Source organism: Pyrgilauda ruficollis, unplaced genomic scaffold, assembly GCF_017590135.1.
Source record: "Pyrgilauda ruficollis isolate IOZ18807 unplaced genomic scaffold, ASM1759013v1 scaffold80, whole genome shotgun sequence".
Classification (NCBI taxonomy): domain Eukaryota; kingdom Metazoa; phylum Chordata; class Aves; order Passeriformes; family Passeridae; genus Pyrgilauda; species Pyrgilauda ruficollis.
In genome coordinates this window covers 1,669,802-1,682,161 of record NW_024529933.1, presented here as the reverse complement: position 1 = coordinate 1,682,161, position 12,360 = coordinate 1,669,802, and the positions used below count along the sequence as shown (strand labels likewise).

Sequence of the window (12,360 nt, the reverse complement as noted above, 5' to 3'; positions counted from 1 at the left end):
TCACAAAAGGAGAGATGATCATGCAGACCCACAGTAAACAATCATTGTTGTGATCAACATATTTATAAATAGCTGTAGCAAACAATTTGTTTTAGATTTTTAAATGTTTTTATAAGTATTTTGTTAGGCATTGCCTCTCCATCTTTCACAAACCTTTCTCAGACTGCAGAATGAGCTTTGAAAATTCAGATATCGCTGCTTTGTGGTAAGGAAATTACCTGATTAAGTTCCTTCAGTATTTCACTGCTTCAAATGCAGTCTACAGTCATATAGGCATAAAAAAAAGTTAGCTGTCCTCTCAGAAAAAAGTTGAACTTCTCTTCAATATATGCTTAAATCCTTGCAAAGAATTTGAGCCATTCCCTGGTATATCTGAGTCACCATTCTTTCCACTGCTTCTAATCTACATCTTAGGTAAACTGTTAAGTAAGATGGAAGATGTATAAAAATCCCCAGAATTTATGGACACAGAATAACAGACTAGATTTTCAAGCTCTTGAGAATTTCATATAAGACTGACCATGATGGTGTTTAAAAGAATATTAAAAGCATTTGCTGAGTAAAAAAATAAGGTACTTTCCAAAGCAGATTTGAGGGTTATATGATAGATCTTTGTGAGTGAATAAGAAAATCCCATGCAAAAGCCAGGTACTTACATCATTTACAATTTAGGGAAAAGGAAAAATTTTCTTTAGCTTCAGGAAGAGTCTCTTTGGGCTCTCATATGTTATTATTCCTGTCAGAAACCCTACTTTGACTCTGTCTGATGAACAGAGTGAGAGTCTCCATGGGTTTATTCATGATCCCAAAAGGACTTCTTATGTCTTGGAGGGATTTGCAGATATTCACGGAAATATCACAGAATCTTTTTTGGACTCACTGGCAGGTTGAGGAGGTTACTCCATGGTTCCTTGAGAGACCCTTCCTGTACGGTACTGCTGTTCTCTGAGGTTTTTTCATGACCAATATACTCTTGCAAAAAACCAAAAAAAAACCAAAAAAACCCCCCCCCAAAAAAAAAAAAAACAATTTTTTTTTTTTTTTCTTTTTTTTTTTTTTTTTTTTTTTTGTCTAGTGTTGGTGGTTGGTTGTTGGTTTGGTTTGGGGGGGATTTTTTTAGGTCTGCCTGTATGTTAAGTTGGTTTCAGCCTTCTGATCCCTCTCCTCTTTCACCAGCTTCACCACTTGTCAGTCAGGGACTTTGAGGAGCTCCCATAAGGTTTGAGGAGCTCTCATAAGGTTTTTGTATTTAACAGCACAGGTGTGATAGGTGGTCTGAGGATAATGAAGTACTGTGCCTCCAACTGCAGAGGGACTGTTTAACTCTCACCACACTTTTCCTTCAGAAGATATATCCTTGAATCTAATGATCTTCAATTCAATCTGAACAGAAACTTAAATAACTCTTCTGCTGATGCAGCCTTTCTCATGGCTGAAGATAGGTATCATTTTAGTCTGAGTTTTGGCATTACTATTTTAACTAAAGTGCTTGAAGAAGATAGTTATAGTCAGATAAAACTTGTTTGGTTGATGGGTGTGAGGAGCTTCAGTCAACTTCCACTAGCAGTGGTGCAGCACAAGGCAGAAAGGATTCACTAGATAATTCACTAACTGAAATCTGTCACTTTGATGTTCCTTTTCTCTCTCTCCTATAACCTCTGCCAGCAGAAACCAGTATAGGTGCAGTGATGAAATATGTGTGGTATGAGCTAGTCCCCAGTTTTTCCCTTTTGATGACATCATCCACTCTTCCAGCGCATTTATGGTGTTCTGTAAAACAACTTTTGGAGTTGGGTCATGCCCAAATCAATGACTAAATAATGGTGGTTGCAGTGAATAAATTCAGGCCTTAGTACATGTTTCTGTGCACTGGCTGCCCCAGTCTAACTAGATCACAGAATATTCTGATTTGGAAGGACCCACAAGGATCACCAAGATCAGCCCTTAAGTAAATGGTCCATCCAGGGATCAAAACCACAACTGTGGTGTTATTAGAACCATGCACTGACTGATAGAGCTTATCCCAGGTCATACACTCTTCATCCAGACTGCTTGCTCCAGGAATATTTAACTGTAATGGCTTCAGGTTTTTATCAAATTATATCTCTGCCCATTAATTGTAATAAAATTTAAATTGCAATAAAATGTGTGTCTCCTCTGCCTGAGAGTTTAAAAAGTTTTAAAAATGTTTTTAAGCCATTCTACTGCTGGAAATGACTGTTTTATGTGGCAGCTGCTAATCTGTGCCTCTAGATGGAGATCCTATCCATTTAACTCAGCCCTCTAGAGAAAGCTGTGGATGATTCCGTTTTGCCTTTCATACTGCAAAGAATAATTTTTTACTTTTTTCTCTGATTTCTGGATTATAAATTTATTTTGATCTTAGCAAATAGATATATTTCACAACTTACCTGAAAAAAAAACAAAAACATAACAAAACATAAAAAAGCTCTTCTCTTCTAGCTTTCAACAGCAAGAGCATCCCTAATTATTTACTTTGCCAGAAATGTAATTCTGAAACCTTCTGCTTTACAATTGCCATTCTGAAAACTCCCTCTACTCTGTAAGCACCTCTAACAAGCTGAGGTGCACAGGATTGCAGGTGGGACTCAGAAGGAATGACATGAACCATTGTACTTAGTCACTTTTATCATGTGGATAAATCTCATGGTTTCACAAGAACAAAGAGGAAAACCTTCCATAACTTCACCAAGAGAATTGGTTATTTTCTCACTAGCTTTGGACCAAGGTTTTTTATTATAATGCTAACAAGAATAAGGAGGCATATACTCACACTATCACATTATTATTAGAAAAAGTATCTTCTCTAGTCCAGGAGGTAAAAATCCCTTTTTGTGGATCAAAACCAATTAGATTGAGCCATGTGTATTAAGCATATTTTTCAGGTTTGCCCAGTGCAGTAGGATGCAAAGTTTAGCTTGTAATGGTATCAGCCCAAAGACAGAATGCAAATTCTCTCTTGATTACACAGGTCCTGAAAAACAAAAACATATTTGCAGCCAAACCTATAATGATAGAAAGGTAATATTTCATGTGCCTTAGTACCAATGCGTTACTATCATAACAGTAGTAATAACAGAACCAATATATTAGAAATACTTTGTTATCAGATCTTTGAGGAAAAACTACCTTTTAAATTTTTATTTATTTCCTGAAACTAGAGAGATATTTGTTTATTTGGTTTTGGGTTTGTTTTTTTGTTTTTTTTTTTTAATATGCTGCCTACACTTCTACTTGTGTCATATTTAATATCAACAAGTTTGGCTCATGACACTATATTTACTTCTACATAGTTTTTCTATATTTTCTTCCATACAGTTTTAGGCTGCAAGAGCAGCAGTGTGCAAGTTGTAGTGAACAGCTTTACAAATCCTCAGACCTTAACGTGCCCTGAGGCAGCAGTTTTGGTGCCAGCATTGACACCTACTCATGTACAGTCCCCTGCTGCTTTTGGGGGAATAATTTCATTTTTGCCCTGTTTCAATTGTTGCTTGTGGAAAACTGTTGGTTTGCTTTTTTTTCATATTTTCTGACTCTGATCTACTTCTTGTTTCAAGATCTGTGCAGAAATTTTTAATTTTGCCCTTAGGTATCCTTCACAATTAGATGGGGAAAAGTAGATCCAAGCAGGCCCACGCGATATTTTTTTGTAGGACGTGTTAATTGAGATAAACAAAAGGGCATGGAAGTGAAAAAAAGTAACAGACCACACCAAGACAGTAAACACTTAGCAAAGATGTTTCTAGTTTCAAAAGGATTGCAGAAGATAATACATGTGGCGAAGATCTTAGTCTTCAGGTGTTTGGGTATTTTCTGAAATGTATTTTTACCAAAAGTCCAGACTATATCTATATTCTGTCTTAAAGTCTGCAATAAATTCTGGCTAACAGACCTAGGATATGTATCATAGATTAAAGGATTTTGTTTCTCTCTTTTTGTTTTCACACTGTGAGTTAAATGGTTAATGTGAGTTAAAATGGTACCAGAAAGAAATTTAGAATCTAAATCAATTCAGCTCAGGATAAAAATCATTTCAGGAAAAAAAACATTCCATTATTACTAAAGCAAACATCAAATATATGTTACATAGGTTTGGGCTAAAGAGGAACTAGATAAAAAACCCAGAAAGTTAAAGAAGTATATTTCCTTCTGCTTGAGACTTAGATGCTTAGATGTGCCCTGAGAATGACAATGCACATACATTCTTGGGTAATCCTATTTAAATCACAAATATAACTTTCAGGTGCTGATCATTTGTTGCCTCTTTCATGTCTTGACCTTTATATGGTTTCAGAGAATTCAAAGAAGACATTAAATCTTTTAAATGTAAATCCATTAAATTTAACTTGTCAATATGCACAATACAGAGGAAGAGTTGGTCTAACAAACTCTGACAGGCGTGATGTATCAGCCATTTTTTTCAATATACCAAACATTTCTGTAGTCTGTTTTGTGGCAGATGTTGGAGATATATTTTAAATTTAAAATTACAATGTTTGCTACAAAATTTGCCTCCACCAAATGGATGTGCTCCTGTCAGGGTAAGTGGAAAGCACAACTCAGCAGGATGCAATGCTTAAGTATGCCCCAGCTGTGCCCTAAACTGTTGCCCAGTCAATAGAAGGGAATGATTTTCAGTACTGTGAGTTCTTTAGAGGGAGGAACTACTGCACTGGGAATGTTTCCCAAGTACATCTCAAATATCAAACAATGAATTATTTTATATGTGGATTTCTTTGCTTTGGACATTTTCTGTGCAGTGATTATGGTATTTCCACTCCAAAAAAGTCATATATATTTTGAAATATATTTCAGAAAATTATCTTGGTTGCTTTTAAGGTCACAAGAGACATTCCTTGCCTTTTCTGGGTTTTCTCTGTTTAGCAAGAATGCACTTAGTATAGAAGGATAAATTATGGTAGCCCATGGGAGTCAGTGCCATATTGTGCAACTCACACAAACACCCATGGGCTTGCAGAGGAGAGCTCTGTTTGTTCAAGAATAAGATCTGGTATTTCTCACACAGGAGGTCATATTACTTTAAAATGCCTCTGCCCCGTAGGTCTGCCTGATGAATAACATCTGCTCCCATAACAACTGCCTCAGCAGCAGGAGAGATGGGCTCGGTGGCAAGACAAAAACAGAAGTAGTGCTCAGGCAGTCCTGCAGCGAGGCAGCAAGCAGCCACGATGAGAAACAGAACCCTCTCTGTGCACCTGATGCCAATCCTGCTGGAGCCAACAGGAAGGAGCCCAGAGGATTGCAGGGGCTCTTGGGTTAGGAAGCATGCACACCCCTGCCTCTGCGTGGGTAATTCTAGTACTCTGAGCAGTGACCACGTATGTCAGTGAAATCAGATTTGTCTCTCCAGCCCTACACCCTCTCATCAACACACACAGCAAAATATGCTTCACTTTACCATCACACTGATGCAGGAAAAGGGAAGCTTTTACTGAGCTGGCGACAGCAGATATTTCCCTGTACCTCAGAAAGCTGTAACTGCTCTTGTAATTTGCAGCCCAGAGCTAGCAGCCTTCTTAAGGGCTGGAAAATTTTGTGCAAAAAGAGGGAAAGAGACTCCTTTGCTTTGCCTCCATTCATATTAACACAATGAAATCCTATTCCTAGCAAGGAAGATTAGCTTTTAGCTTTCATCCATCTCCTTGCATCCCATAGATCCCCATAAAATCAGGTGAATTGTTACTGAATTGCCAATATTTACAGTGAAAGTGGGTAAAAATTTCACCTGAAAAGACTCATAAAGTCAGCTGGGAAATGGTAATTTGGTTTTATAAATTTCAAGTTTTTAAAATTAATTTTGTTCTTCAGTGGAATGAAAACAGAACTTCTGAACAGTCTTTCAAAAATATGTTGTAGAGAAACACTTGTTTCCTTAAAACAAAGCATAATTTTTTTCATCTTTAATCCACTCATTTGAATTTTGCTCCCCCACTCACTTTCTGTCACCAGAGGTAGCTGCAGAGCACTAGATCATGAACCTTCTTCAGCTGATTTTTTTTTAATCAATATATCTCTATGCATGATTTTGCCTCTTCATTAAAAATGCATTCTGTTAAGAATGTTCAAAAATGGTTCTGGTTGGGAGAAATTCTTAGCTTGTCCAAAAAATTGATGTCTTACACATCTAAATGGATAATCAGCTGCTCAGGTGTGAAGCTTTGGGAGAAAAATAGACTTGGAATTGCTGAAATGACAGTCCTGTATATTAAAGGTGTCCCATCAATGTTTTTGCACAGAGTGAAAATTCTACTACCTTCCCCTCAGCCTATTCCTACTGCACAAAGGACACACTTAACGGAAGCATTCCTCTTCCTCATTTCGTTATCTTGAGCCTGATCTTAAGGATTTTAGTGTTGTAGCTGTAAATAGATAGCAAGAAATAAATGTCTGTCGAACCTTATGTTTGTCTATTTATTCATGTATTCACTTCAACACAGAATTGGCAAAAAAATGTTAGCTGTTTTTGACAGCAAAGGCAAGTGCATGAGCCCCACCCTCTGCCAGTTGTATTTCTATAAATATAAATTTCAAGATTACAAAGTTTCCTCAGACAAAAAACCTTTTACTCTGGTTTAGCATTTTGACTTTTCCACAGAGACAGGGTTGCTTATTTTTCCAAGAGTTCAGAAGGGGTTTTGCCACTGTGTTGACATTTTGCATCATCTTTCCTTTGCATCTGGAAAAAAAGGGGAAAAAAAAAAAAAAAAGCACAGTTCTGAAATGACAGTAAAAATGCATTGCTCCTTTGAAGTGACGTGGACTGCATATGTCTGTGCATCAGCAGGTTAGTCAGAGGGGCCAGAGGAGAATTTTCTAATCCCTGGTGTGTAGAGGAGACATACATAGATAATTTTTTTTGTCTTCCTTTGATTGCACCACCATGTTTAGAGACTCCTTCTTAAAGAAGTGATGCCTTATGTGTGGGGGTAAAACCAGCAGAATACTGTAATTAGAAAAAAACTCTAACTTCCCTGTCACATCTGGCCTTCATGCTTCAATAATCCCTTGAGCACAGCTCATAAATAATGAGCACTCAGATGCTGTACAATTCTAGCGCATTCTATTGACTTCCAGGGGATGCACAAAAGGATAGAATATAGCCTGAAGGCAAAAGCATGCACTGTTTTCTTACTCTTCTATTAAATGTATATCACTAGCAATTTAATTACTATTTATTGAGCACTGCCAGTAGGGTATAAGGGGCACAAAAATAATTGCTATGTGTAAACAGAACTGATTTTTATCTGTTTCTTTATTTAGCATTACCCTGATATCTATTTCAGACCTTTTGGTTTAGCTTTATGTGACGCAGATTAAAAATATTATGATTTGAAAAATAATGGGAAAAGTGCAATGAAGCAAGCATGAAAAGATAATACCATGTTTAAAAAAAACCCAAACAAACAACAGTGCCTTACCCAGGTACAAATGCTCAAAAGTAAGTAAAAAAATAACTTTAATCTTACTGAAATTGAAAAAAAAATAGAAATAAAATATGTTTGGATCTAACTAGATAAGCAAATGCTCAACTAAGGTGAGTTTACAAACTCTGTTAACTTCAAAACCTACCCTCTTTTGTTTATTGACAGACTAATTAACTTGATGAAGTGCCAGAATCTTTGTATGTATTGTCTAAAAAAGGAACTGCAGGGTAAGAAAATTGGGGGGAGATATGATAAAAACCCTTTCCATAAATCTCACAGAATCATGCCCAGATGGAGAACAAAAGAAAGACAGAAACAGAGATCTCCTTCCCATGATCTGTCTCTCAGTAGATCACAGCTTCACTTTGGGTTATAAGAACGTTACACCCTCCAGTCTAGACTTTCTATTTGGAATGGGGTTTGAAATGAGCAAAGTGAACTATTTTGTTAGCAAGAAAGAAAATAATATGCAGGTTCAGTTCCAAAATATTCAAGTCAATATTAGTTTTAAAAAATAACAAAGAGAAAATGCATCTGAGAACTTAAAAATGTAGTTTTCCATCCAAATGTGTGCCTTTCTCACATATTTAGAGCTAGCCTATTGTTCTGTTATTCTAAACTGTACACTGTAAGATGTTTCCTTTAGCCAAAGCTGACTGGTTTTTCCTGAATACATCTAGCTTTAAACTTTTGTCAAGTCTTTTTTTTTTTGGGATCCATTCCTTAAAGGCAAAGGGACTAACTTCCTCATGGTATCTGTTTTCTTTTTTTTCCTCTGCAGGATTAAGTTGTAACTGGGTATCTTGTTATCAGAAGCAAAATGAATAACTCTACGTACATAAACTCTTCCTCTGAAAATGTGATGGCCTTGGAGAGCCGCTATAAAACTGTCGAGGTGGTGTTCATCGTCCTGGTGGCAGGGTCACTCAGCCTAGTCACCATAATTGGGAACATCCTGGTCATGGTGTCAATCAAAGTCAACAGGCACCTCCAGACTGTCAACAATTATTTCCTGTTCAGCCTGGCCTGCGCTGACTTGATCATCGGTATCTTTTCCATGAACCTGTACACCCTCTACACTGTGATAGGCTACTGGCCCTTGGGGCCCGTGGTGTGTGACCTCTGGCTGGCTCTTGACTATGTGGTCAGCAATGCCTCTGTAATGAACCTGCTCATTATCAGCTTTGACAGGTACTTTTGTGTCACCAAGCCCCTGACATATCCCGTGAAGCGGACCACGAAGATGGCCGGCATGATGATCGCAGCTGCCTGGGTGCTGTCCTTCATCCTCTGGGCCCCTGCAATTCTCTTCTGGCAATTCATTGTGGGAGGAAGGACTGTCCCAGATGGGGACTGCTACATCCAGTTTTTTTCCAACACTGCTGTCACTTTTGGCACTGCCATTGCAGCCTTCTATTTGCCTGTTATCATCATGACTGTCCTTTACTGGCAAATCTCTCGAGCCAGTAAGAGTCGGATAAAGAAAGGAAAAAAGGAAGCTGCCCAAAACCAAGAAACAGTTTCCCCCAGCCTTGTCCAAGGTAAAATAGTGAAACCAAACAATAACAATATCTCAACCAGCGGGGATGGGTTGGAGCACAGCAAAATTCAGAATGGAAAAACCAGTGAAGAGACTGTGACCAATAACTGTGTTCAAGGTGAGAAGGAGAGCTCCAACGACTCCACCTCCATCAGTGTGGTCGCTTCCAACTTGAAAGAGGATGAAGCTACCAAAGATGCCAGACAGGCTTCTACCTCCCAAGACCATGTCAAAGCAGAGAATTCCAAGCTGACATGCATCAGGATAGTCACCAAGTCCCAAAAGGGGGACTGCTGTGCTCCTACCAACACTACCGTGGAGATCGTAGGCACGAACAGGGAGGAGAAGCAGAACAGCGTAGCCCGGAAAATCGTCAAGATGACAAAGCAGCCAGCCAAAAAGAAACCACCCCCTTCTAGAGAGAAAAAGGTGACAAGGACGATTTTGGCCATCCTCCTGGCCTTCATCATCACCTGGACCCCATACAATGTGATGGTGCTCATCAACAGCTTCTGCACCTCCTGCATCCCTGGCACCGTATGGACCCTCGGTTACTGGCTCTGTTACATCAACAGCACCGTCAACCCCGCCTGCTACGCGCTCTGCAACGCCACCTTCAAGAAGACCTTTAAGGACCTTCTTATGTGTCAGTACAAGAATATAGGAGCTACAAGGTAAAAATAATAATGAAAATAATTATGGAAAGGGTGAAGAAGTTCCAAATTAAATTTAAAAAAAAACCTTGATGCTACAGCACTTTATGGTCTTCTATGGAATGTGCAATCCAGTATGTTAGTGGAAATACTGATAAGGGGCGTCAGCTGTACCCCTGAGGACTACACTTTAAAACATTTTTTTAATAAATGAAAATAAATATTTAGGACACGGGGATGTTTGAGAAATTATTCAAGTATGTGGACTGGAGGCACAGTTCCTTACTTTCTGAGAGTATTCTGCAGAAGGGCTTTAAAGTCTATGATTTTTGGGTCATTCTGTGTAAAATACTTGTTCTATCATTCTCTTTTTCTTGGTTTTTTTTTTGGTTTTTTTTTTTTGTTTGTTTGTTTGTTTTTGTTTTTTTTTTCCCTGTGTGTGTTTATTATGTCTTCATCCAGGTTAAAAATAAAACAAAACAAAACAAAACAAAAAAAAAAAAAAAAATTTTAATAATAACTGTGTAGAAGAGGCATAGGAGTTTGGAAGATCATTGCATAATCCAAATCAATCATGGCAGAAATTTTCTAAAGCTCAAAGTTGTCTAAAGCTGTTTTGCCACTGTCATGTAAGAAGCTTAATGTTGTTTTTTATGTTGTTAATGACACCACCATTTCCAACACCACATCAGTTCTGAAAGTGTTCTTATGCACAATGTGTAATCATTGTATATTGTTCCAAGTTTGCTGCTTGCCCCATCCCAGGGGCTTTTGTTCTGTGACTACTTCATCATGTCAAGATCAAAGTGAAAAGACATGGTCTCATCCAGATTGCTACGTGCCAAGGCTTCTTCAGCATCCATGTAAACCAAAGCTTTTGAGGTGATTTTGTTCACTTTATTCGTCACATAACATCAACCTGTGGATTTGTCTTTTACCTTCATCAGTCTTCTCTTCCTTTCTGTACCTTACTTGTCCAGGGCAAGACTGAACATCAAAAGAAGCTGTAAATGTAAATGTCTCATCCAGTCAGCCACCATGGTGGCCAAACAAAGGGACTCAGCTGAAGAGTAGAAACAAGGTTATTACTAGAAAAATGAAAAGCTACATCCATTTAAAGTTGGATGTACAGATGAAGAGGCATGTTGAGGCTTCACAGAATGAATAATTAATATTAGATGACCATGCTCTTGACCTGTCAAAAGATAATTCTGTGATTAATTTATTGAGGTAAAGAATAAGACAGACTGACATACCCACCTGGATCAAGCTCTGCTAATCCCTTAGTGTGAAACTGGAGTCCTTTCTGGGTGAATCCTGCACAAGATGTTTGCTTTCTGGAAAATATATTGGTCACATTGCCTTGTACTACCTGAGAGCCATATTTTGTCTGTAAGTCAAGGGGTAACACTAATAAAAATGCAGACAGGAAAACTGTGGTTATAGAAAACTAGGTATTAAAATAGTCTTGATGGGAGTCTGGCAAGGGTTAAGTTCAAATATTTTTTGTTACTCTACACTAGGTGAAATTTAGATCATTTCTGCCCAACAAAGAATTTAGTATTCCAGTATTTGATATTTACCGCAGCAAAACTAAACATTTTGTGGACAGGTCAGAGGGTATAGATCACTGAAAGCAGAGATTGTCTGTGCATATTTTATTTACCTCCTTCTCGTACCTCTAATTTCCAGCCCCTAACAAAGGTACATTTATATGTTTTCTTACCAAAAAAGAGCATAGACAGTGTCCTGAGGATCCCTTTTCTCGAGTGAAAGCCACCCACCAAACAGGACACCAATTAATTTGGTTATTTCATGCTACAACTTCAGAGTATTCCAAAATGCACCTCAAAATAGCAACCTCTGAGATTACAGAGAAATTAATCTTAATTTGACAAGTTTAATGGAACACAGTACCAAAGCACTCTGGTATCATGACAATTTTCATGTTTTGCAGTGCAAGTTCCCAACAGAAAGTGAAAATGAGGAGGATTAAACTGCAGTAAATTAAGGCCATGTTAAATTCCGGATTAACATGTCTTAATATGAAGTCATTGAATTTATACCCCTAGTGATTTCATCCTAATATAACTGTCTCTATACAGCCAAGGATCTAATTTTGCAACCCTCACTTGCCTTGAGTCATATCTACTATCAAAGTTTTCATTTTCCTGCTTGTAAGGAAGAATAACTAAATGACAAAGCTTGCCAAAATGAGCACTGCTTGCCTTTTAAAACTTCATTCACTATTTATCTTGACAGGTCAAAGGAAGGACTTACACATTCCTAGGTTTTTCATTCTCTTACAGTGTTAGAAAAATCCAGATAAAATAAAATCAAATATGTTCAATTTCTAAATCTGACTTCTTTAGAAAAGTTTCATAAAAGAAACACACCTGCTTCTTTCTTTCAGCAAGTGCCGTGGGTATCAATAGTACAGGTACTCAAACTGGGAAATAATGGTTTGAATAGCCATACTTCCTCCTTTAACTCCGATTTTCTGGCAGGTGTGCAAATCCCTTATTCTCACATTTAAAGCTATCAGTTGTTCATAATTAATTAATCTAACAGATAAGGACACTCCTACAGGTTAAGAAGTGCAACAGATAGATTGCAATTATACTCCTCCATCATGTGATATGATGACACTCAAAATACCACAGGAAGAAAAGTATTTTGGGGCCCGCATTTATGAAAAAAT

General features: G+C 37.8%; 1 protein-coding gene across 1 annotated transcript in view; it reads left to right on the top strand.

Moving 5' to 3' along the window:
- The window catches only part of CHRM2 (cholinergic receptor muscarinic 2), a 79,926-nt gene extending 69,894 nt beyond the window's left edge, over positions 1-10,032 (top strand). The window contains exon 2 of the mRNA XM_041487551.1: positions 8,248-10,032. Coding sequence (XP_041343485.1) covers positions 8,287-9,684 — 1,398 coding nt within the window. The 5' untranslated portion in view covers positions 8,248-8,286 and the 3' untranslated portion in view covers positions 9,685-10,032. The remainder of the gene's footprint in view (positions 1-8,247) is intronic.
- Positions 10,033-12,360: the final 2,328 nt, after the last annotated feature.